This window comes from Vidua macroura, chromosome 3, assembly GCF_024509145.1.
Source record: "Vidua macroura isolate BioBank_ID:100142 chromosome 3, ASM2450914v1, whole genome shotgun sequence".
Lineage (NCBI taxonomy): Eukaryota > Metazoa > Chordata > Aves > Passeriformes > Viduidae > Vidua > Vidua macroura.
The window spans coordinates 45,981,382-46,008,366 of NC_071573.1; the positions used below are offsets into that span (position 1 = coordinate 45,981,382).

The window sequence follows — 26,985 nt, forward strand, 5'->3', positions numbered from 1 at the left end:
GCCATATAATTCTTTTTTTGCAAGCTCTAATATATCTCTGTACATGTACATGATTTTTAGTGCTTAGGCATTTCTTATCCTCTCTCATGTCTCCCATGTTAACTCAGTGTTCTGTACATTTTGTATGTAGTCAAATCAACCATCACCCAATGCTGTGTATCACCCTGCTTCTGTAAGCTGTTTATCTGGGATTTCCAAGGCTGCTTGCTCCTGGTAAGAGTCTTAAAATAATATCTAGAAACTTTAATCAATGACCAGATTTACAGAAGCACTGAGAATCCACAAATCCTTTTACAGTCAATGGGACCTGAGTTTACTCAGCACTTTGAAAATCAAACTGCTTACTTTTCGGTACGTAACCTTCGGTTTTGGAACAGAGCTTTAAGGGATCAGAGCTTTAAGGGTATTTCTGGGGCAGAATGGGGTTCACTTTGAGATATTTTTAAATAGATATCCAAATTTTTATAAATTGTATTTATATCAATAAGCAAAATTATTATATTTGTCTTTTTTAACAAAATAGTAGTTTTGAACTCCTCTTAGTGCAAGGCATTAATAACAGGAATCATTATTTTGGTTGATAGTGTCAGTTTCTGCATGCCATGTACACTGTGTTAGTTCATTACATGGACCCTTCCACTACAGGAATCTTTTTTCACTCCTCACCAGACATGTGGGGTCTTCCCTGGGGATTGGTCCAGGTAATAAGCATTTCTTGCAATCAACTTACTATAAATGATAGAGAAAAGCATGGCAGTGCTCCAGCCATAACCAAAGTAGCTTTTAAAATCTTGTTGTATGATACATGGTGCTATACATGACCTAGACATATATGAAGCATTTTGACCACATTACAAATGTCTAAACCACTCAGTTTCAGTTCTCAGTTCTCACCCCCATGAGTCAAACCCATCAGCCTGCCATAGCACCTATTAATTTATAGATTTCATCCCAAGGGCATATCTACACACTTGTGAGAAGGTGTGTCCGGTCAGCTGTTTCCAGAGTGATAGCACAAAAGCAACCAAGAACAAAAGAACCTGTAGCTGCATGTATACTTTGGTGAATTTAGATATTTAGGAGGTTTTATTTTGTTCCTGTATATGCTAGGTTTGGAAGTCCTGATGTACCTTTTCTCCTATTCTAATGAAGCAACTTATAAGAAAAAGAAGAAACTGAATGTATTAGATTTGCTGTGCCAATTGTGTAATTCTTTATAAACACAAAGGTTTCTGCAATGCTAGGCTGAGCTGTTGCAGCTTAATACAGCAGTTTGAATTTCAGATGTATTTGAAGGTGTTTAAAATTATTTCTAACAAAATGCAGCTAAATGAAGTACTTGTTAAATAGGAAACAAGAAAAAAAATCCTACAAAGATATTATGTATCTGCCACTGGGAAAGTGTCAGGTACTTGCTTCTTGTAGAAAATAGAACATTACTTAACTAAGTTAAAATCCAGATAATTCTCTTTAGGAAAAGAAGTAGCAGTAAACCGTTAAGGGGCTGGTGGATTTCTTTGTTTCTTAAGGATGGTAAAGATTTGTGCAGAGACATCAGCAAAGAGCAGCTTTCTGAGCTGTTCCCTGCCAATTGCTGACAAAGGCAGTCCTAATGAATCATTCTGAATTGTGATCATGTGCTACCAGCCCACAGTGAGCTGCCAAAGAGGAAGTGCCGCTTGTTTTCTTTCATTTTCTTGATTCCTATGCTGTAGGAAGATGAAAGGAGAAGGAGGAGGAGGCAACTGCTGCAGCCAAGCTTAAATAATTCTGACGATTCCCGATATCAAATGGAGGCCCCTGAGTGGGACCCACTGAAAAATGACACCCTTCCGCCGACCCTGACGCCAGCTGTCCCTCCGTATGTGAAGCTGGGCCTGACCATTGTATATACTGTTTTTTATTCACTGCTTTTTGTGTTCATCTACGTCCAGCTCTGGCTGGTCCTTCACTACAGGCACAAGAGGTTCAGTTACCAAACTGTCTTTCTGTTTCTGTGCCTGTTTTGGGCCTCTCTTAGGACAGTGCTCTTTTCATTTTACTTCAAAGACTTTGTCACAGCAAATTCTCTCAGCCCCTTCATCTTCTGGCTTCTCTATTGCTTCCCAGTCTGCCTCCAGTTTTTCACCCTGACCCTGATGAATCTTTACTTCACACAGGTAAGCAACAGATATTTAGTTGATTAAATCTAGCTGAATAGTAAAGCCTTATTATGTGAGCATCATGAGAAAAATGTCATTTACAAATGTACCTTGGCAATGCAAAAAGCAAATTTCAGTTGTTTATTTGGGTGCTTTAACTTCTGGTCTATATGCAAGTGATCAGTGTTACAATGAAACTGGAGCCTGAAGTGATCACTGTGAGAATATCAATTAACATATCTACTGCGTATAAAAATAATTCAAAGATTAGAGAAAAAATGTATAGGAGTATTGGAATTTGGACACCCAAAATATAATTTTATTATTATGCCCTATTATTGTTATTAGACTTTTTTTAAAGGCCTCCTGGTTGATCTCTGTGTGTAGTCAGAATTGTAAGGTCTGATTTTGCCAGCAACGAACCCCCGGTCCCAGTTTTTTCATAAGTTGGCTGACATTTCTCAGTTTGGTTTCTATTATGTGTATAACAATTGAAACTGTTGATGGAGTCCTACTGTGGGCCCAAATTCCTGTATTACTAACAGCTTTGACTCTGTTCAATAAGTGCTAAGTGTTGTGCACAGATACACCCTCTATTTCAAGGACACTCTGATGTAAAGGTAAATTAGCTGTATATTGGAGTAAAGGAAATAGTATCTCCATTTCAGGAAGAGGTCTTTAGAGTGTATCTGTGCCATGGACATCTAAGAAGCCAGGTGAGCTGAGCTGCACAGGGCTCTAGGTTGCTGCCGCTAGAAATGCTTGGAAATATTTATGGTATCTTGCACTTGGCTGAAGGATGGGATCCTGGCATGCTGAGACAAAGAAAGGCTGCTAGGCTTTCCTAAGATCTCACAGGAAACTTGCAGGAGGGCAGAGACTGAATTCTTTACTTCCTCAATCCCACTGTAGTGCCTGGAGCAGGATACCAAGCCTGCACTCATGTGGCCCTGATCAAAGTCCACTTTCCCAGTGCAGGAGCAAGCAGTTGGTCAGGAGAGCATCAGCTAGCCCTGGAGCACACCAGACAGTGCTGAGGATGCAGTGCTCAGGCTATTGCTGTGTGCCCTACTTGGAGGCAGCTCAGTGCCTGGGGCTGGTGCTTCTGTAGTCCCCATGATGTTTAACAGTGCTCTGTAGTGATGACAGGCCTTATCAATTCTGAGCAGCCTGACTAGAGACATTAAACTGCATGCAAGGGTTGCTATCCTAGAGCTAGAAAAGCAGCAATGGTAAGCATGACAGCTGTAAGAAGATCACTTGAGTTGTAAAGGATATTAAATACTCAGAACCACATACCCAGTTTTGTGCTTAGGTTTGCTTTCATGGATTCAGTGTCTGAAACGCCTGCTAACTCACCCTGCTCCACTCCCTGGTACTTGAGATATATTAAGGGATTACAGGAACCTTTCATCTGCATACTACTCAAATCCAGCTCAGGCATGTGGTGACCTATGCTTTATCCCATAGCTATTGTGAGAGTCATTTGATAACTGTGCAGCTTCCCAGGGTCAAATGTCCATCAGCACACAGTCCACCCCATCACAGTGTTGGGACTAAGTCACAGCTTGGGGTCAGACTCTTCCCTCATACACGCATGTGGGGCTGCTGTGGAAGTCTGGAGGCAGAATGCAGCATCCTGGCTCTTGGCCAAGAGAAGTCAGGGCTGGAGCAAGCACAGGGGGGGCACAGCAGTCTGTGCAGTAGTGTCAGCACTCAGGAGGGAGGCTTAGTGCTGCAGGTAACATTCCTTTTGTCTGAGGAAGATCTGAAAAGACAACACAGAGAATGCACACATATGTCCTTTTCACTTATTTTTAGTATTATTGTCTGGTAGCGTGCAGGAAGTACAAGTCAGTGATTGGAAACAGAAAAAATGCTAAGGCTGTTGGTTCTGCCTTTGAGACAGAATTCCTGCTTTGTCATCTTGAGTTCTCCTGATCTTCCTCTGAGCCCCTCTGAAAAACAGTGCAATAGTTATCTGTCTTGAAGAGCTGCTGTGAGGCTTTTGAAACAATATTTGCAAGGGACTTTCAGAGTTTGTGATGTGCTTCATAATCTTTAAATACCTTGGGCCACTGTAGGCAGACTTAAGAATAGTATTGTTGTTTGCTCTAGAGCTAGTTGCAGTCAGTGAAATTTAATCTCAAATATTTCCCCAGCTGAAAGAAAGGTTTAAAAAATACAAGCACAGCCATTCTACGGATGTATGACAGAATAAGTGCATATATTTTTAATTCACTGTTATTAATTCTTTACTTCTAACCATTAAAAGGTGGTTTGGCTTGAAATTCAGCATCTTGTATGTAATGTACATCTAGCTTTCCACAGTAGGCAAGCAAGAACTAGTGTGAAAGGGGTGGAGAGAGAAAATTTTGTTTTCAGTAATGGCTTAAAACTTCACAGACCTGTTTAGAAACAACTTTTATCCTTTTATTCTCTAGAAGACAGTCAAGAAGGGTCTGCAGCTGTGTCTCATTGCATGAAACCCCTGCTATTTCACTAGTGCTTAGCTAGAGGAAAAGAAGTGATCTGTATGGGTTCAGAGCACTGGAAGAGATCCTGTGGATCTCTGGAATTCGTAGGTTTTTGTTATCTGCTGTACAGCACCCACCATTCCTAAATGTGGCACTGCTAGGAAGACTTTTAAATGTAGATGTGAGAGGAAAAAAAGTGGTTGAAAAACATTGCAAATCCTCCTGGCCAAACAAAAAACTCAATTGGCAAGTGCCCAAGGGCGTTTTTTGAATAACAAGCACCTTTGAACTTGACAGAAAGTTAGCCACAACTATTCTCTTTTTTAATAAGTATCCCAAAGCCATAGGGAAATTCAGTTGTGTTTTATGTGTAGCAAGACAAATAAGCCCTGATGACATCAGCACAGCAGAGTTTTGTCCCTAGACTTGAGCATCAGCAGCTGCAGTAGGAGAACCTCTAATGTGTTGGGGCAGGTTGCTAAAGCAGGGGAACTATGAACAAAAGAGAAGTTAGAATCAAAATAGTTTTGACTCAAAACAGGATCTTTGGCTTAAGAGCCAAGTTCAGGGTCCTTTGATACAGTTGCAATGCCCTATTTATAGCAAATAGAAAGGATGCTGCAGATAAGGCTTATAGAATATTAGTTACTCTCAGAGATCCCATACTGGAGAAAATGAATATAATTAATTGAATAAGTAAATGTATTAGAATTTATTAATTCTATGTCTGTATTCATTCCCTTCTAAAGAAAAATAATGCGATCTACTCTCTCAGGAGGGGATGCCCTCTGCCTACTTGGAAATCATTAAAATAAATCTCAAGTGAGGATGAGATCCAGTGTCACTTTTGTAAAACAGTAGCACAACACCAGCAAGTAACAGCACTGTACCAAGACAGAGCAGTTCCCTGATCCTGATCCACCAGATAGGGACCCAAAGTGCATTTCCACCTCCAGAGACCAAAAATCCTGTAGAGATATTTGCTTCACACATGCAGCTTCCAATGTTTTATTTTCTGATAAATAACATATTTTCCACTTTAAAGGGAAAGAAGTGGAGGATCCCAAGTGAGGCATCCCAGACTAATGAAGAAAGTGAGGATTTCAGGATTTGGGTACTCTTTTATTTATGTCCTGCTTTCTCAAATTTTCCCTGTCCCTGACAAGGGGACACTGAGATGAATCCCCAGGCTTTACAGTTAGTGCTGTGGGTAAGAGAGTAAAGAGGCTCTAGGAAAAAAAATAAGTTGCCTTTTCCCGTGCATTTGAGGGGTGGGCAGAGGAAGACTTGCTTCACTTTGTCCTGTTTGCTCAGACTTTGCATTTCCCTGGGGAACAGAACACAAATAAAGCAGGAGAGAGGCTGGGATGGAGGGTTACAGGCTCAAAGAACGAGGTCAGGGCCAAAGACCATGAGCTATAAATTTCCCTGAAAATCCCAGGCCTCCCTTGTGGCCAGGCAAAGAAAACATTTGAGTGGGCTCTAGGTTTTGTCATTAGGTTGGGAACTTCTCCAGGATTCGAGGGAAAGTAGTGCTGAGCTAAAGAGCTGTGAGACAGTATGGGTGGAGAAGGCTGGTAGGCAGATTTTACCTCTCCTTCCTCCTCCATAACCATATTCCCTTTTCTTTGGCATCTGGATTGAGAAACTTACCCTGCCTCCCAGGCAGTGCTGATAAAATCAGGGACTTTCAAATGAAGAGAAGTTGTACGAAGTAAGACAGTTTTGAGGGGAGCTGGCCATGCCTGGCAGGGTGGCATAAAAACAGCACAAGGCTTTCAGAAAGTTTTCATGTATTTCAGTGGAACCAGAGTAAATGGTAGCTCTGGGAGGAGAACTAAGAAAATTTCTCATTCTCTAATTACTGAGGTAACATCTTTCAAAAGTTCTCACTAATGAGAGAACAGAGAGGGTTTTTTATTTTGGAAAAATTTTTAATCATAAATTAATAAATCATGTATTACAAAGCTTATTATTAATTTTAAACAAGCTTTATATATATATATAGAACTACAGAGGAGTCTAATTACATATGGTAAAGCATCAGCAAATATGTTTGCTGTAAAATGTTGCCCTTACTATTGTATCTAGAGAAGACAAATTACAATTGCAGATTGGCTGGCTGTCAGCATCTGACATGAAGGATGAGGTCATTTGACTTAGAAAATAATTTGATAGGAAAGCTACTGTTGAAAGTTTACTGTGGCTGTCAGCCCCCACAATCATCCCTGTCCTTTTAGGACTGTTTTTACCAATTTGTGGAAAACTGAGTATGGTAGTGAGTCACATTGCTCATGTCTGTAGGCCTTACAAGCTGTGTAGAATTTAGAGAGTAGAGGGAAAACTTGCCTGTTTTGGGAAATCTGATCCAAATAAAAGAATGAACATGGAAGAAAGAGAGAAAGAGGAAGGTGCGCCTGGGACTGAAAGATACACAGCTGAAGAAAGGTACATGTGCTGCTGATGAGATTGTGGCATTATTTTCAGGTTTCAAAGGGACATTTACATGGAGTGTGACAGGAAGAGAGGGACTGTGATGAAAGGAACTGGGAAGAAAAAGTGCATGCTATGGTTCTTATAGGGTTTTTTAAATGAGAAGTGGTAAATAAAGCTGAACTTCATTCCTGTGCAGAGGGCCAGCTTGAGACATATGCAAGCATTTACCATAAATCTGAGGCTTTTTGGTAAGCTGAGCTGTAGCTCCTGTAAAAGTGAATTGATCAGCTAGCACAGGAGGTACAACAGGGGTTTGTGCCAGTCATCACTTCAGTTCAGCTAAATCAGAGCATGGACAGAAAAATTGCTCCAGGGAGATTTTTTTCTTTTGCTTTGGGAATATCTGTCTTGGCTTTGACAGCTGTTTCACTGATACTTATAGAGCCAAAGTGGTTCCTGATTAGCTGGAACCCCCATCAGCTACAGCAGCCTGGCCCTGTCTGTCTGCTCTGCTGCCCAGCAGATCTCCAGAGCTGTCTGCAGCCAAGCTTCTGATGGGTCCCATGCCATCCCCACTCCTGGGGCCTGGTAAAATGTCTCTAAGGTCAGCTGTTTCCATCAGTTCCTGCAATGGGAATTTTCTCTGGATCTATGAAGAGATTTTTTGAGTCCTTTTGAACTGCTGCAGTTTTATATGCCAGACATATACCTCAGGGGAGTGGAGGAGGGAGTGTGAGAATCTCATTTGAGGTTTCCAGCCCTTTGGCAGAAACAGAGTCAAAACAGGATATTTCTCCTTCAAAGAACAAGCAGAAGGGGAAATACTTTTAAGACTAAAAAGTAACCCTTTAGACATAAGAAAATTAGCAAGGACTTTTACTGCGTTTTCCATGTTCATCTTGGGCCTCTCTGAAAGATCTTTTTAAAACAGCCTGCTCTCTGTTTGCTGTTTAGTCTATTCTTAGGAATAGTCTGCTTTTCTCTGGTTTGCTGGAAGACTTACTTAGATGACTCAGATATTGACTGGAAGCTTTCTCAACAGTGCTGCGAGGAGGGGCCATTGAGCAACCAGACTCCTGAGCTAATGCTAAAAGCAAAAAGCTGCACCCACGCATGTAAGGTATATTGAGATCAGCTCCTGTCATCCTTACTCCCACTGAACAACCCTTTATTCCATGACAATCCCATTGCTTCCAGCAGGGCTACTCATGAACTAAAGCCCCATCAGTGTTTCAGCAAAAATGGCAGAATCTGGCTGCCTGTGCTCCTGCCTAGCAGTGAATTGGTAAGAATTCTCCACTCCTTAAAGCTTAAAGTGTAGCTTACATTCTATATGGCATTTCTCTCTCTCTCTCTTTTTTTTCTTTTTTTTTTTTTTTTTTTTTTAACAGTATTTATTTTCTTTCTTAATGGTCATTTTGCTCTGAAAATTTCAGAGCATATATCACCTGGGACAGGTTCACCAAATGCAGAACCACAGCAACAGCTGTTTTGGTGATCTTGAATCTGGAGATCCTGTTGGATCTGCAGCAGGAGCATCGCATTTAGTTTTACCTAAGTTATCCACGGAGATTTTGCTGGGCAGTGGTTTATGTGACAGTACTTTGTGACTTAGGAGGGATGATTAGATAATTTTTGGGGAACCACTGGAGATGGTATTTAGGAACTTGATATTTGCTACGTTTTGTGAAACCAGAACAACTCATTGCCCACTGGAAATTGCTTGTCTTGTGAAGTTCTTTGCAGAGGCTCTGAGCTCTTCTCTTCAGTGCAGCTCTTGAAAGGTGTCAGAATTAATGGTACAATGTGTGTAAGTGCCACTCACAATAGGTGAGGATTGTGGAATCACCTTAGAGATAAGGATTATTTGTTTAGTTTCATTGAGGTCAGGAATCTGCTTTCTCCCTCCCTTCCAGAATAAGCAGGGTAGACAATAAATCTTGTACAAAAAGTATCTGGGAAGTATTTTGAACCTCATTCCTTCTCTGAAGGTGACAGCTACTCTCTATGCACAGAAGAAGTGCAGAACATTTGCAAGCCTATTGTACTTTTCCTTCCAAAAAGCAAGTCAATAAAACAACCTAAATCTTCTTCCTGAACTCCTGTAAGATTTCATGATCCAGGAATTTGGAGAATGAATCACAAAACTCTTCAATAAGGGATACTATCAGAGATGTTATCTATTTTAAAACAGTATCAATGGTTGCAGATTTTTTTTCCCCCAAGTTTTCAATTTTATTCTCAGTTTGCTGAAAAACTCAATGTTCTCTGCTGCTTCAGCTCCTGCTAAGCAAGCTGATGCATCACAAAAATAATTTCCATGTCAAGGCACCTGTTTATGGTGAATAGGAGTTAAATGACAAGTTGTTCCAGGAGATCTGGAACAAGTTGAGCCTGATTTTCTCCAGATCTATGTCTTATGATTGACTCTCAGTTGTTCCCATAACTGAAGAATTTATTACAATATTTTGCTATGCAGACTCTCTTCTATTGGGTGATGTGTAGAATCATTATGTAGGCTTCTCCTCACAGAGGACATATATTAGATACATTTTTAGAGTTTGTTTTTTCCTTTGAGTCATTCATTTTTAGGAAGGTGATAAAGAACCATGTCTTTGATACTTCAAGCATTTTCCCATCAGTTTTCTGAAGTATTTTAAAATTAGTAAAGGCCAGATAAAGAGATTGACAGGCAGACACATCTACAGTCACATTGTGATCATTTAAGTCCCTTTTCCTTGGGAAAGCATAATAATCATAGCAAATATTATGCAAACATGGTTAAAGGGCATGCAAAACCAAGGTAAATGGATAAAATAGCATAACTTGAGAAGAAAATGATTGGGATACAACCCAGAATAAGTCACACATCATGAGGTTTTTATAATACTTGTAACCAGTGTGCTTTGTTGTTGGTTTAAATGAACATTTGTAAACTAAGTTTGTTTGGAAACCATGTTAGCTTATAAAAAAGCAGTGATACTTTCAAGTTTTTGTATAATTTCTGATGGTGGTTAAACAACTATGACTGATGACACCTACCTACATTACAGAAAACTTGTCAGTATTTTATCTTTTCTGGTACAGCAAGCTAACTGCTGGGCCTGAGATATCTCTGTGTAAAAGCACATATTGTTGTACAGTGAAGAGATAGTCAACAAAAGCCAAATAATACCGTAGAGTAAAATACTGAGTTTGGCTCTCAATGGCATCTTTTTGGCAATGAAACATGAATGTGAAAGTATGTATCTAATTTCAGGCCAGGGTACTATGATGGGCTCTTCAAGGGAACATTTGGCCTGGCGTTAGCTGGTCTGTGTGAGAGACACATACTGTCAGGTCATGAAAGAGCCTACAATAATTTCTCTCTATGGTTATGCTGGCATTGATCCTTTTGTTAATACTGGTATAAAGGACGGTATTCCTAAACCAGAGTAAGTGAAAATAATAATGTAGACAGTTTGTATACAACTGCATCTGATCACCTGCTGAGTAGCTCTAGTACTTTGCTTAGAGCTTGCCTGCCATGGGTAAGCAATCCATGCAAATCCGTTATGTAATGAAACCTGTCATGACATATCTTGTGGCCTGTGAGACAGAATTGCTGTGACTCACAGTGTCTTCCTTTGCTGACATGTATGCTATGTTTGATGCAATGTTTTTTTGTTTTGCAGGTGATTTTCAAAGCTAAGTCAAAGTATTCCCCAGAGCTACTGAAATACAGGTAAGAACCATACAAACATTCAATGTGGGAGGGAAGAGCAGCTGTGCTGTTTGAGAAACATATTTTCTAATTTGTGACGCTCATATTTCAGCTATTCATATTTGTATACCAATGTTCTATGATGATGGTTCAGAAGCCACCTTCTTCCTATGACCTTTAGGAGACTGTGTCCTTTCCCAACACAGGGATCATTTTTAGACAGTCGCATATTTCAAAAGCAAATAATTCAAATGCGAGTGGATAACAGCCACCCTGGTGATTTGTTCATTGGTTCTTAACATTTGTATTGCTAGGTGAATTCAGATCCAGTGCTGAAGAAGCAGAGTGATGAGTGATGTTTTGGTTTTTTTGAAAGGAATGAGTGGGAGTGGTTATGTTTTAGCTTGTGAGGTCAGTGGTAATAGAAGCCTTAAAAGTTTTGAGAAGGTGACGGACAAGTTGTGAAGGGAAAGAGCTAGGGAGAATGGATTCAATTTCGTAATGTGTTTGGGAGCTTATAGATAACCTCTCCTGACTCCATAGAGTTGAGGTTATGGTAGATTTGCATTTAGGTGGAGAGATTAATTTGGCATCTTGTTGTGGAGGAGAAGCTGTCAGGATGAATTTGAAAGAACCCCAAAGAGCAGTAATGTCCAGAAAGCTCAGGAAGAGCTCAATAAATTAATGTTTGTTGTGCCAATGCTTAAAAGCCTTGGTTGGGAAATGCTGTTTAGAAGGTGGAGAGAGAGAGAGGTTATCTCCATTCTAAAGAAAGAATTTACAATAGGAATTCCAGATAGGAAAAGAGAATAATTTAAACTGCAATCTGACTTGTTACTTGCTGACTGTTAGGAGAACATAGTACTGTATCAACAGGGCAAATATTATCACTGTCCTTGCTCTAGAAATTTGTTATCCTACTGGTTTTCATACAGCTTGTGGGGCAATCATCTTTACCAAGTGCTTTGGGAGCCATATTTGGTATAAGGCAGTACAGTGAGAGCAGGCTTGAGGTGGGCTGAGGAGGGCATGGGAAATGCAGAGTGTGATGGCTGACTCAGGAATATGGACTCCAGTCTGAACTGCAGCTTTGAACTCCCTTTTGCACTCTGGCTCCTGTGGCAAGAAAATCCAGAAGTGTGGGCTGGCAGACAAGCAGAGCACACCCGAGGCAGGTCCCCCAGAGCAGATGTGGCTGCCCCTGATGGGGCACATGGGCAAGAGAGACAAAGAGGATCACTCTGCACAGAGCCAGCTCAGGGTAGTGGAGGACTGTCTGTGAACAGGTCCCTGCGTGGCTTTAGAGGTGAGAGCTAGAAGCTTTGAACCTCATCTGTTACTGATGCTTGTGGCAAGGCTTTATTCCTGAACACTGCTTGAAAATGTCTTTCTTGAAGCACAGGGAGTTCGTGATATTTAGTCAATGCCTATGAAGTTACTGTATTAGCAACCTGCATGTAGCTCTTGGAGTATATGTGTTCCTAAATACAAATGTACTGTGGCTAGAATTACTCATGCACAGACTACCCTCCTCACGACAGCGCCATGTCCACCCTGACTCTTCCCCACTGGATTTCTAATACAAATCACTCTTGGATCTGGCCTAGCTTTTTCTTTCTTGTTCAGCTCTGTTGGTAAGGGATTTCAGTTGTAATTTGTTTTAACATCTAGATCTCAGCATGAGTGTGGTTAGTCTGTCTCAAAGAGCTGTATTAATAAAGCTGACCTCGTTTCCTATCTTACACAGGACAATTGAAATGATGTAATATGTGCACAACCACAGATGAATTAATTGTAACAAGCTAGTGAAAGAACACAGACTTACACGGTGGCTTGTGTTGGAAAGGACCTTTAAAGATCATCTAATCCAACCCATGTCTGTGGGCAGCAACATCTTTCATTTGATCAGGTTGCTCAGATCCTGAGGGAGAGATAAGTGATGGAAAGATGCAAGGCCTACAGACAGGTCTGGAATCTGCACTTAGTGAATCTGATTTTTCTTCATTACTGAATGTCCACTTTTTGATTTTTTTTCCCTCCATTTTTTCCCTCCCATTTTCTTTAATAAGTGTAAGACCTTATTGGCTGGTATTGCCATTTTTGCTACAGATGATGGCAACATAAATGGGGCAACTGAGAGGTAGGACTTCTGTCTGTGTACTGACAGAGGTCTCAGAAATCAGAATCATTTCAGATACCAAAAAAAAAAAAAAAAAAAAAAAAAAAAAAAAAAAAAAAAGATAAAATCCTATAAATCTTATTTGGGATCCAGAAATCCAGAATCTTAAGCAAACTTTATTCAGAACAGCCTTTACAATATTAGTAAAAGAGCTCAAGGTGAAGCCTGTGCCAGCCCAATTTCATATTTAAACAGTCCTTCTGCCTTGTCTCCCTGGACTTGGGGATTTCATACTGTCACTAGGTTTGGATGAGACTTACTGTGCTGTCTGTGCATGTCTTGTTACACACAAGCCTCAGTCACTGCATGCAAAATACAGTCATTTCAAACAGATTTTCTTGTTAAACAAGGCAAATCTCATTTCATTTGTCTGAGGTTTTATTTTCAGCTCAAAGAAAAACTTATGGGTGCATTCAGCCTGACACAGAAAGAACAGAACAGCCTGGCATGTGTCTTCCCCAGCCAAACCAGATTACACAAGGCTCCTTTAAAGACTAGTCCCAGAGTGGGGATTAGGCACAATAGGCCTTTGAACTTTCACTTGTGCTTTCACTGGTGCAATCTGGAAGCATTTCTCCTGCCCTGCTTTTCTGTTTTCTATAAAACTCCATATACTTCTTCATGCCTTGTAGGTGCTCTTGTAGTTGAATTGTAAAGATACTTTCTGCCTTTAATCTGCTGAGACCCTAAAACCCTTCCCTTAGAAAGACAGCCTGCATCTCTATCAGGGTTTTTCTGTAAATTCAGTAACAATGCTTCTATTGCATTGCAAATCAGGCAACCATTTCCTCAGCCACATCATGTTAGTAAGGGGGCTGGAAGATCATCATGTGAAGAGCTGCACAACTGACTGGCCACAACAGCTCACCCTGGCACATATGGGATTGTGTAGGCATGAGAGTGTGAAAACACCGGGATTTTTTTTGGTTTTTTTGCTAAAGTCTGCAGAGGAGGAGCCTGGCTTGGAAGCCTCTCAGCCTCACTGGTTGCAAGCCAGCTTGATGCTGCATACCAGCATGCAGGCTGTGCTGCAGCAGAAGGTTCTTCTGGCTAAGGTGAGCAAGAGCAGGGCATGTACTTACAGTCCCACAAGCAAGGCAGGTGTAAGAGTGTACCCTTCCTCATAAACCCCCACAAGGGGACTAGAGACTGGACTTTGGGAGGGGAAGGGAAGGAAGACATGTGACCACTATTTAAAGATTTCTGAGATATTAATAAAAGCTCTAAATGTACTAGCATTACAGAGGAAACCGTGTGAAAGAGGAGCTTCAGGAGTGCAGTGCTTCCAGCATTAGACTATGAGTTTTAAAGGAACTACCTCCAGCTGGTTATCCTAAAAACAGAGCCCTGCCCTGGGAAGTTAAGAATGAGAACAATCTTCCTTTTGAGAGGGAATTTCTATGCCTGGCAAGGAAAAAACAGCATCCTTGCTCACTGCCAGTTATAGCTGGTAAGAACGGCATTGATTGACAAGCTTTTAGGCTTTTTTTTAGTTCTCCCTGTAACACAGTTAAAATATCTCAAAGGTGTATCTCCTCCTTTCTGGCCCTCTGAAATGAAGCCAGTTATGCTTCAGCTTTGTAGCTGCATTGATGCTAACCCAAAAGAATATGAATGTGTGAAAGGAAAAGATCCCCACTGGGTAAAGTATTGTTAAACAATTGGAACCAGATTCCTCAGGGACAGTCTGTATGTTTGTTGTCAGCCAAATTCAAAGTTCCCAACAGGCATGAAAAGCTGTGGCCAAAACCTCTTGTTCAGTGACTGCAGATTATGAATCTTATCAGTAATTTCCTTGGTCAGCAATGATAATGAAATAAGCAAGTAGTTGAAATGGAAACATGCACTTTTTTTTTTTTTTTAATGGAAAGTCCCACAGGTTTGTGTAGGCATAAGGAGGAATTACAAGCAGTAATAAATAAAAAAATTACATACCATGTAATACCTTGATTACATGATATGCTTGTATTGAAGGTATCCGTGCTGGGTAGGTTGGAAAAGAACCAGATGGATAAAATCTGTCCAACTCCTGGCCTTCTGTCTGTCACATTTTGGTTCCAGGTCTGTTTCTGTAGTTGTGGAAACACATCTTTTTCCTGGCCTAGACAGCAAGATGCCAACTCAGAATCAATATGCATAGTTAAATTTTTTGCTGTTTCTTTCAAGAGGTTGACCATGACCAAATTGTTTAGGAAAAGAGATGGAGATGGAAGCTAGGAAACCAGTAACCTGGAGATTTTTCCTGCTGTTAGACACTTCCCTAATTTGGTATCTGATGACAAACATTAACAGTCAGTGATGCTTTATGTGGTAGTAGTGGTATAGTAAAACCAGGGTCAAAACCAATCCATTCCAGGCAGAGGTTTTTTCTGGGAGTGAGTAGGCAGAGGGTTTGTGCTGTGTATGAAGTGCACGATCTAAGAAGGTACGTGCATTTTTTTTTTTTTTTTTGATGTTACAGGTTTTTTTTGATACATACAGTTTTGAGAATTGTGCTGTTCAATTTCTGCTGCAGTCTTCCATGTTTTGCTGCTTGATATTAGTTTCTTTATTTGCAGCCTGTTGTGTAACTGTAAAAACAGGTTTGAAATGGGCTAGGTTCATTTCCTCAGCAATCTGGAGCACTTTGATTTTGGCTCAGGCAGCTGGTTACTCTGTCAGCTGTGGCAGCCCAACACAGGCAGATTTCATTTCCCAGAGTGCAACTTCCATCTCATGACTGACATATGCTGAACAATGTTGCTAAAACTGTTTTCTTCTCACTTTCCCAGGTTGCCCCTCTACCTGGCTTCTCTTTTCATAAGTCTGCTCTTCCTCTTGGTGAATTTAACATGTGCAGTATTGGTGAGGACACAGAATTCAGAGAGAAAAATCATTGTCTCTGTCCGCGTGGCAATTAATGACACATTGTTTGTGTTGTGCGCTGTTTCACTCTCCATCTGCCTGTATAAGATCTCCAAGATGTCTTTAGCCAACATTTACTTGGAGTCCAAGGTAAGGTACATTTTCAGTTCTTTTCAAGTACCTTCTGAGATACAAGGGCAGTGCAAGGCAAAGCCACAAAGCCTTGAGCTAGTGGCCTTAAATTTCACCATCTGCACGTGGCTGGCCATCATGTTCAGCACATGAATTAAATATTAAATGGTAGCAAGGGAGCTTTTGGTTAAAACCAGTGATCCCAAATATGTTTTTTTGAGGCAGATTTTGCATAACTTTTTGGTTCCTTTCATCTATGTGAGAGAGACAGGCCAAGAGAGAAGCTGCTTTTCCCTGCCACAGGACCTCTTAAACCAGTGCAGGAGATTGGAAAGTCTGCATCTTATTCCCTCTGCTCACACACTCTGCTTCCAGGTTTGTGGCTGAGGGTCAAAGGTTCAAAGCACTGTGGTTGGCAGAGCAGACACAGCAGAAAAGCTAAAGAAGTATCGGGGAAGTCACCAAGCCACCATGCCCTGAATTCCTGGACTTCAGGAGACTACCAGGGTAGTGAGTGCTGCTATTGGCCATGCAGCTTTATTGACCCAGCTCCTCAGTCAGCCCTTCCCAGTGAGCATAAGTTAAGAGGACCTCAAAGACTATTTTAAAAAGCCTGCAGGAAACAAGCTTGCCTGCCTTCCCAGCAAAATAACATTGGTTCAGTGAACAGCCAGGCTCTGAAAATACCCAGTGCAGTCAATGCCTCTGAATTACAGCTTTTAACAGCCTGGAAACACCACCATTCATCAGGCCATAACCATGCAGCCATGATAGAAGTGAGCCAAGACACTGCAACTACTCAGGACTTGAAGCAAGATCCATAGCAGGCAGCGGTGAAAGCTGTGGCAATACCAGCAAGCAGGAAATGCTTTAAAGAGGAAATGTTTGCTAGGCACTTCTCTGTTCTTCTTCGATACTAACAAGTCAGCGGTGCTGCCATGGAAACTGAGGGGGAGAGAGTAGAGACAAGCTGCTGACTGGCACATATCATACCCCAGCTCAGTGGCATTTACAGATTGCAGATAGCAGAAGCAAAGAGCAGAACGGGGTTGGTTTTTCCCTGTATAGATTTCCCTACATAGCTGTCATTCTTTAACAGTTAATAGTTAAATGTGTAGAGATTTAACAAACTTCTATCCCACCAAATACAAAAAAGCAGATAAAAGTGTCCTGGTTTTGCTTCCATACACTTCAAATGCTTCAAATACACTTAGTGGGTCGGTGAAGGGAGAAGGCAGCAGTGAAAGTAAATCCAGAGGAATCATTTTTCAGTCACGGGCCCCTGCAGAAAAGAAGGGATGCCCCAAGGTGGTATGGTGTCCCACCACAGAACTGGCCCAAGTCAGCACCTAAGGGCAGGGCTGTGCACCTCCTTGGTGCAGGCACAGCTCTGGCACAGAGCACCACGATGGTTCCCCGTGCCAGGTCATGGAGATGAATGTGTTCTCACAAGTGGTTGGAAGATATATGCCAGCAAATGGGAGATGCAAATAAAAGGCTGCCAGTACTGATGCATACCTACATGCACCACAGAGCATGCATTATCTCCAACACAGTTTCTGTCATATCACTGCAGAGAATGGATTTTTCTTCTCTAGATAGTTTTTTGGCATGACAGTAGCAGATAAAACCAGGATGTTTTATTCACTGCTAGTTTCAGTCATCTGTATCCCTAAAGTATGTGCTGTCAAACCCTACTGGAAGTCCTCAGAGGAACTCCCGTTTCAGGTCAGCAGAAAGGAGGAGCAAATTTCTCTTTAACTCCCATTTCCACATTCAAACTTTCATCAGCTGAGTGTTCTGTTCTTTCCTGTCTGCAGTAATGTTAGAGATTCTTTGGGTTTTGTGAAATCGTGTGGAGTAAAGAAAGTTTGGTTTCCTGCAGAAGGAGAAAACAGAACAAAACCAAAACCAAACTAAAACAGAACCAAAGCTTCCTTTAGGTTAACACTGCTTTGTGACACAGAGATTTATGCCCCTGTGATTTGCAGCACAAGATAAACTTTTCTTACTAATAAAAATAATCCATTGCCAGTGCCCTTTGGTCAGCAAATGACAGGCTTGAAAGAAACAAAACTGATCTGTGTTTTTAAATCTTCTATTCAGCCCTGAACTTTTAGCTGTTGTGTAGCATGGCCGGATTTGATTAAACAGGAAATGTACTTATTTCATCTGATTAAGTAAACGTAAGAGAGGAATTCTATTATAAGGTTTTCTAAATAGAAGTTGAACCTTAAATTTTTAAAGGATTTGTTGTGGCAACAGCACTATGTTATTGGTTAAACTGATAATTCAAGATTTAACTGTCTTCTGCAAATGCAAGGACTTTTGAAAGCCCTGTTTCATTATTTATAGATACAAGACATCTTTACTGATTTTATAATGAACACTGCATGCTTATGTGATGCCACCCAGCTCCTTGACCACTGAATGTTTCTAAAGATATAAATCAAACAATATTTCTTTAAAGAACATCCTATAGAGTAATGGAAGACACTTTTTAACCCTTTTCCCCAGCTAAGTTGTAATGTATTAAGTCTTTTAAAACACATTCTCATTATTTATAGGAATATATATATATAAGAATATGCAAATGTATAAGGGGAGATTCATATTTCTCTGTCTGGCTTATCTTCAGCATGCTGCTACCTTAAACAGTTAACTTAGTCAATGATTTAACAAGCTGAAGGATTTTGACATATAGGCCATTTCTATGTTGCACTACTGAAATGAGATGATTTTCAGACAAGGGACCCAGAGAAAACAGTGGTGTGGGTCTCTCCCAGGAGAGGGCAGGCCTAGAGAAGCAAATGACTGCAAGGCAACTTACCTGTAAATGCACACAGCACTTTAACCCATTTTTCCTCCTTTGGCTGTACAAAGCTGTTCCAGAGCCAACTACAAAGAATTTACTTTGAGTTCCTTTCAAAGCCAGTCCCATTTTTGTACATCTGCTTGCCTCTCTGATTAGACTCATACAGATCCCTGCAGCCATGGCTTCCTTCCTCCTACAACTCCTGTGCTGGTGTCTCAGCCCCTGACAGTGACCCTGCCCACTTGACATAGTGGTCAGGCACTTACTCCTCTCACCGGATCAGGCTCTTTCCCCTGCTTTGTCCAGTTTTCTCTCTAGGGCTTAGGAACTGTTCCAATTTCATACTTGCAGTCTCATTTCTCCCCTTGTGCCCAAGCTGCCACTCAGACTGCCCTGCCATGGTCACTCTGCCCATAGGCTGTGCTTCTACTTTGTCTCCTCTGTGTTGACATTAGCTAAGGCAGGATGTTTTGTTCCTGTCTGTGCTGTTTTTAAGTGCTGACTGTTATGACCTGCTCTGTACTTGTGAAATAGGTGCAAAGCAAGCAGTTGTAAAAAGATGCAAGGTTGCATCATGCTAGCCAGCATCTGATACAGGATGCTCTGCAGCTAATGCAGAGCTGAAGGCTGAATTCTGTTGCTCCACCTCATACCAAGTGTGGGTCTTCTGTGTTTTCACTGCTCTGAAAGTAGCACTTGTTCAATAAAATGTAAAAATTAGTCACAGCTCATCTTGGTAAAGGCTGGAACTGCTACCATTGCCTGGAAACCACTGTGATGATAAAATACAGGAATATACATAAAATAGGCAAACCTTGGCCAAAGAAGGAAAGACAAAAAGTCAATCAGATGAGACAGAGTAGCATGACAACTCTTGAAGTCCATGCAAAGCAAAGCTGTTCTCAACTTCCCTTATGAATAACAACCTGTGCTTAAATCTCTTCCAGGGCTCATCTGTCTGTCAGGTGACAAGCATAGGAGTGACTGTTATACTACTTTATACCTCACGAGCCTGTTACAACTTGTTCATCTTATCATTTTCTCAAACCAAGAAAGTCAACTCTTTTGATTACGATTGGTACAACATATCAGATCAGGCAAGTATGAAAATATTGGCTAATGAGAAAACCTCATTCTCTAGCTGATGATTGACTTCCTAAATGCTATCACAAGAGGAATACTTATATTCAAAAGTATTTGAATATATATTCAAACCCTATTTTTTTTTTATTTTATTCAATGCACTAAGATTGTTTTGCTCCAGGAATACAAATTTCTGATAATTTTGGCATAAGGATAAAAACTCCAGTTCTGTGCTGAAAGAAAATAGTAACCACAAGACAAATAATTCTTAAAAAAATCAATCTTTTATTTACCTTGATTTTATTGTCAAAAGAAAGACTACCTTTTCTTAAAACAGGCAGGGATTTTGTCCATTATGAAGAATGTATTGTACTTAAAGGAGCAGAAAAATAGTACTTGATTCCACTGAAATTCTCAGTTCTAAGACATCATAACATCTCCTCCTGCCATCCAGGGCTGTGGGGTTATTTGCTTTAATTCTGGAATTAGCATGGTAATGTCTGTTGTTTGAGGATAAGGCTACGACTCTTCCCAGCCTTTAATTGCAATTGACAATTTACCCTGAAAGGTAACAGTAATAAAAAATCTAAAGGAAATAGCAGGGGGTTCTTTGTTGAATTCTAATAAATTTCAGCATCTAGCTCCTTTCTTTGCTTTGAAGAATGTATTTAGGTCCCAGTATTTTTCCAGCTCTGGCCTGGGTCTGGATCATGAGTATCTTTTGTTTGGCCTCAAAATCCCATGTCTCCCCTGCAATCAGCAAGCACCTGCAGACCCAAAGCAGTGTTCCCAGCCATGCAAGGACCTTGTATTGCCCAGGTGGCCAAGCAAACCTACAGCCATTAACAAATTTCTGTCGAGCAGTAGGTAAAACTCTAATTAAGAAGTAGGTAAATAGTAGGATAGGATTGCCCTGAGGACCTTGTTATGAGTTAGTTGAGTAGGGTCCGTCAAGGAACCTTTAATCAACCCTGCTGCAGTGCAGATGACTGCAGGTGTTGCCAGTGGAATTCGAGCACACAGGTTTAGACAGAAGGGCAGTGGGCTCTGACTTTCTCCTGAATCAAATTATTTCCCTCTTGTTAAGCCCTGAGGTGTTGCTGCTGCTCCTGCTGACCCCTTGCAGGGGACAACTTGTGCTCTGACTCCTACAGTCTGGAGTAACAGGGGCTGGTATGGCCAGACTTACTTGGTCCTGTTTGCCCTCTGGAGGCAGAGGCTGTTCACTGGAAGCTCACTGGAATGCTTTTTAGCCCTTGAGTTACTACTACATTTTTGGAACATCTATTCTGGCTTGTGACATTAGGGTTGCATGGATTTTGGGGTAAGTTATTTGAACTACATGTAAAGGGCCTGGAACTAAGGAGTAGGAACTCAATTTGGTACCAGACTCAAAAGATACTTAAAATTACAGCCCAATAAATGTACTGTAGTATTGCCTCAGGTCACCAGTCAGAAACAGCCTTTTCTCTTCTGTACAAAACACATGAAAGGACAGGATTTGCCCTCTGTAGCTATAGGCAATGGTGGAGATCTAGAGAGAAGATCACAGCTAGTACTGCAGTGCCAGCAAGGTTATTCAACCTTAGAATGTGCACCAATTTGAACAGACTCAAGGTCTTTTCATTTTTAAAAGCAATGCCCTTGACCGTTGACTGTTCCTTTAAGTTATTCCCAGCAGGAAAGGGACTGGAAATCTTGTTTCTCATTACCTGAATTTGATCACTTCATCAAGTGATTGCTTGCCAGGCTTTTAAACTGGGAAGACCCCTGCATTAAACTGATATTTCTGAAGGAAAGATAGCAGGAGGAGGAAAGGGAAATCATGTACCCAAGATAACATATTTATTTTTTTAGTATGCCTTTAATCATTAGCCAGGCTGATCTGGCTCTACAGAATGGAATTTCTGGCATTGCCTCTGGCACCTTCAAATGAGCTGCCATCTTTATTTTTAAATGCTTTACTCTTTTACTTTTCAACAGGCAGATCTGAAATGCCAGCTGGGAGATGCAGGTTACATAGTGTTTGGAGTGATCCTTTTCATCTGGGAGCTCCTGCCTACTTCCTTGGTTGTGTATTTCTTCCGTGTCCGAAACCCTACAAAAGATCTAGTAAGTGGAATTTGTTGGTGTATTTGCTACAACATGTAATTGTAATGTTCAGGCAGGTCTGAAGGGCTCAGCTGCTGAGGGATCTTTCGCTTCTTTACATTCTAACTTCTCTTTTTCAATGTGTCCTCAGCAGAATAAGAGCAACCAAAACTTTCCACTTCTTTATGATAATAAAGAAATTCTTCTTCTTGAAAGAAACTCCTCAGGTTTATCCAGAAAGAAAGGCCAGGTGTTTAAGGCAGTTTAACTTAAAAATCAGGAACTTTCTTAAGGGTAGGGACAACTTCCCTTTGAGATAACACAGCACTTTATTAGAATTGGTGGAAAAGGAGTTTGTTATCCAAACTTGGCATCTTTCATCCCATAGCAGTGAAAATGGTTGTGTGCTAACAGGGTTGTGAAGTAATAGCTTGAATTTTTCCAAGTCAAAGACCAGTGGCCATAATAAGCACTTGCTGACTTGTTGGCTATTTCAGAAGACCAGAGATTAAGGTGTGAGTTGTAAGGAGAATTCCTGGTAAATGTCCTTAATATCTAGGTAGTTAATAGATGGACAAGCATTTTTTTATAGCTGTAGGCAATGTCTCCAGGTTAACTGGTAGACGGGCACACAGGAAATACCAGCCCTCAGTAGGATTACTGAGGTAATGTCTCTGTTTCTGTAGGCCAAATGAAACCAAAGCTAATATTACTCTAAAGGGATGTGAATGGTAAACACACAAGTATTTACCATTCTCATTACCAAGAGAGAAGCAAATAACAGAATAGCTTTCTAGACAAGGTGATGGGTTTTATCCTCATATGCACATTTCAGAGACAATGATAAAGCCAAGATGAACAAGGAAGTAATACCTGACATTGGACTAAGAAACCCCATGGATCCCAGTGTCCATGACCAGAACTATCTGAGCCTCACTCCTGCTTAGGAGTTAAGCAGGACAACTGCAAAGAGAAGAAATGTTTTTAAGTACCAGCCAGAGGTCCTGCTCTTCTAAAAAGTGACCACAGAGAGATCTTATTTCATTTAAAGTGCGCTTAGTAAGGCTAGACCTGGTGGCCAAGTTTGGATAGTGTGGGGGAGATTGACAGAGAATGAAAATAATGGAAGTGATCTTATCACTGATTTCGAAAAGCTGATCACATGAAGCCTAGGAATCCTAATCAAACAAGAGCTCAAATGGAGTCAAACAGGCAGTATTCTCCCACAAGAGCATGGCAGTAACACGTGTAATGTATTTTTGCATTGTGACTTGCAGAAAGCCTTAAACCTCCATAAAGACACAATTCAGAAGAGGCAATCAGTGATATCTCTTCTTTTATGAATACCTTTTTTAGGGTAAACATTATCTGTCACATAGGTTAAGTCATATATAATTTTTTTTTCTCACATAGGACAATTATTTAGAGGAAGACCAGAAATAAGTAGAACTGAACAAAAAATGAATAGACTGTAGCAAGAGAAAACTGAACTTCAGTGTGATGTTGCCACAAGAGGGAGACCAAGGGCCGCAGGAGTTTAGGTAATGCATTCAGTAGGCTGCGACTTGGCCAGAAAGCATGGGGTTAGAATTAAAGCTAACCCTCCTAGTTAAAAAAGACCCCTAACAACAAGTCGGATTAAGTAAAAATAAAAAATATTCTTTATTTTTAATAAAGAATCCTGAGAAATAGTTCTTTGGTTTCATGGTTCGGGACTTCAGAATCAAAAGGTTTGAGTAGAGGCAGGCATCCTGTATTCAGCATTTCTCAAATATGAAACTCCTTTCCACAAGTGATTATTGCCTGGAATGAGCTGTTGGCTCTGGTGCTGACACAGGGTTACATCAGCATGTGGCCCTTTGCCTCGCCATACCTTTAACCAGACAAACATTGGAAATGGGGGCATGACAGAGATGCACTTAATCCTCATTTCATCTTTGTCAAAATTATTTAACACATAAAATAAAGGGGGAGATGAAACTGCTCTCCTTTTTAAGGAGAGAGAAGATGTCATCCTGCTTATCCACAGGCACAGTGAGCCCCTCTTCCCTGGGGATGGGAGCAGTGGATCAGTGGTTGAGGCTCAGCAGGTTTTTAGATGTCTCTCTGCACTGTTTCTGGAATTGTGCAGAGAAATCAAACTGATTTCTTGCATCCTGTATGTTTTCTGTTTTGATTCACAGGGAAATACAGTGAAAATACTTTGTAAATGAAAGAGTTATATGTATACTCCTTTCCCTGTTTTGTCAAAGGTCCTGATCTCAGGATTTGATCCTCACAGCACTATAGATTAGCTACTGAAATTGCTTGGTGAGGGCCTAGGGGACTTTTCAGATGTGGGTTCACTAAGCAGGATGTCAAGCTTCAACATGATCAGTTTCTGTGGTAAGGGAGGTAAGGCACCAGGAGGGAGTTTTAGCAATGTGGGAGGTAAAAATCAAATCTCTTTAGATGTTTCATACGTTTCCTTCAGCTCCTCGGCTGCTTCCTACTGCTCACTTCATGTCAGCTGGCTAAAAGCATGAAGTGCCCTGGATGGACAGGAATTCAGCAGAAAGGTTGAATGCAGACTGGTGGCTTCAGAAGAAGGTCAGGTGTTAGCTAGGAAATAAGGACAAATAAAAGCTGTTGAGATCAATATCACTATGCTGGTAGAGATGAATAATAAATGCAAAATTATTTCTGTTGTCTTCAGCAAATGCAAAATTGTTTTATTTTGGAAACCGTGAGGTAAGTTGGCAACAACTTCTTCTGGAAGTCAGACCCCAGCCAATTTATAAACAGCTGTTTGATACATGTTCCAAATACTGACTGAGGTTTCCCTTCCCTCAGGCCAATGCAGGAATGGTCCCAAGCCACAGCTTCAGTCCCAGGTCTTACTTCTTTGACAATCCCCGCAGATACGACAGTGACGATGATCTAGCCTGGAATATTGCACCACAGGGGGCACAGGGCAGGTGAGAGTCAACTGCTTGCTGCCCAAAACAGAAACTGGAGGAGGAGGAACTCTGACACACCACAGAAGATGGATGTGAATTGTCTAGCTGCAATTGCTGCATAAATCCCAGCAGGGTGAGGGGAAGCAAAAGGGGAAGCTGAGGTGGAAAGGCAGCACTGAGTGACTGGGGATTCAAGGGCCCTGTAGACACTATAAAGACACAAGAATGAAAATTGTTACATAATTTAAGAATTGTACCAATGTACCTCTTGTTGAAAAACTCAGGTCAGAACTTTGTTTCATCTTTTATTTCTTCCAAGAGTAGCTTCAGAAATTCCATTTACTCATTCAAGTGTGAGAGCAAGACTGCCTAGAAAAACAGCTGTCTCCCAGCTCAGGCAGAGCAGGAAAAAGCTGGAGAGCACAGGCAGCAGCTTGTGACAGTTGTAGCAAGAAGCCGTTCAACTTAGGTTGCCCTGTAACATGGCTAAATATCTTGAGGGTGACCTGAAATGAAGGGAGCATCTGCTTTCCCACATGCTGAAAGCTTAGAAAAATCTACTAAACTGCTGAAATCCCACACAACCCAGAATTGGCACAAAAAGTATGTCTTCTCTGCACAGCTGTGAGGTTTAGGTAAGGATTCTGGTCCAGGAAGGAGCAGTTCACATGAGAAATGGTAGCACCTAAATCAGAGAAGGAAAGGCACTGACAGGACTCTATCCTGCCCTGAAAGGAGTCTCAGTCGTGTTATCCCTTTGCTGTGGCTGTAGCTACACTATGATGTGAACTGATTAATGTAACCACTCAAAATGCTGTCTAAGTTGCCAGTCATAGTTAACATAACCCATGATTTAGTTCTTGTCACTCATTCAGGTGAGATGGAGTAGTCACTGTCTGTGAGCCCAGACTATGGCTCAGTAAAGTTGCACACTCACTATTTACAGTTATCACTCATCTTATTCCTGCATTAATTAGTTTTTCACATAGTAACTAAGCCCATGGAGGATGCTAGAAGTGGTTTTGAGCCAGCCTGGTATCCCATCCTAGAGCCAGAGGCACCCTCTCTCTTCCATACTGAGCCATCAGGGATCCAGCCACACTGGTAACACATGCACAGCTCCCAGGGGAAGCCAAACCAACCATGCACTGTGTCATGCTGCTCATGGGAGAAAAGACAGCGTGGCAGAGCTGCACACCACGTCCTGGGCTCTGGGACACAAACACAGGAAGTTTAGATCTCTGACAGGCCCTTGCAGTGCCAGGACTTGGCAGGGATGAGCAGCACCATTTCTGTGATTTTCCAACACCTTCTGGAACAGCAAATCAGAAAGGGGAGGGTCTTTAGTGAACCAAGAGAATCAGGAAATGGATAATGAACACTTGGGCCAAAATAATTGATAGATCAGAAAAATAAATAGCTGCCTGTATCCCTTGGGTTGGGGGTTTATTTTATTTTTGCACTTCAGCAGAACTACCTCTACATGATTGCATTTTCCCTCTGTTCTCTAATTAGGTGCTTAAAGAATCCATCTGCCAGTCACTAATTCTTCTATTTTCTTTCTAAGTTTCTCTCCAGACTACTATGACTGGAGCCATCAGAACAGCTTCATGGCTTACATAGGATCCCTCCAACAAGATCCAGCACTTGACACAGACCGGCTAAGCCCTATTTAACTTCAATCAACTACAGCGTTCTAGGACATTCCAATACTAAAACCAATGTTCCGAAAAACAAAGCTTGGCAACTTTTCTCCACCTTTTGGTTTTTAGAAATTTTCCTATGCACACATAAATGAAGAACCTTGCCATGAGCTTTTCATAGTTCAAGGAGAAGTATAAGCTAATGATTTAAACTTTGAAGACTGTTCCAATTAATACCTTGTTCTAAGCCATGGTATTTTGGCTTTGAATAGAGTTGTTAGAAGGTATAATTTAATCATTTTTATGCTCATTTTAAAAGAGCAAATTTAATGAAGTGAAATGGCATAATTATTTTCTAAGTATTTTTATTTTTACACTGTGTATTGTTAGAAATATATTATCAATATACTGTAAACACATGAATAGATTTTTCAAATGCATGACAGTTGCAATTTTTATGTGCACATAAAAGCCTGTAAGAAAAAATATCAACCCAATTAAA

At 40.9% G+C, this 26,985-nt stretch overlaps 1 protein-coding gene across 1 annotated transcript; it reads left to right on the forward strand.

The window, feature by feature from the left end:
• The first annotated feature begins 1,720 nt into the window (after window positions 1-1,720).
• GPR137B (G protein-coupled receptor 137B) lies at window positions 1,721-26,985 on the forward strand. Its single transcript, XM_053972294.1, has 7 exons — window positions 1,721-2,159; window positions 10,729-10,778; window positions 15,708-15,930; window positions 19,675-19,828; window positions 21,798-21,922; window positions 24,734-24,858; window positions 26,408-26,985. Exons 1-7 carry the CDS (start codon window positions 1,791-1,793, stop codon window positions 26,514-26,516), a joined length of 1,155 nt encoding a protein of 384 aa, XP_053828269.1. The 5' UTR covers window positions 1,721-1,790; the 3' UTR covers window positions 26,517-26,985.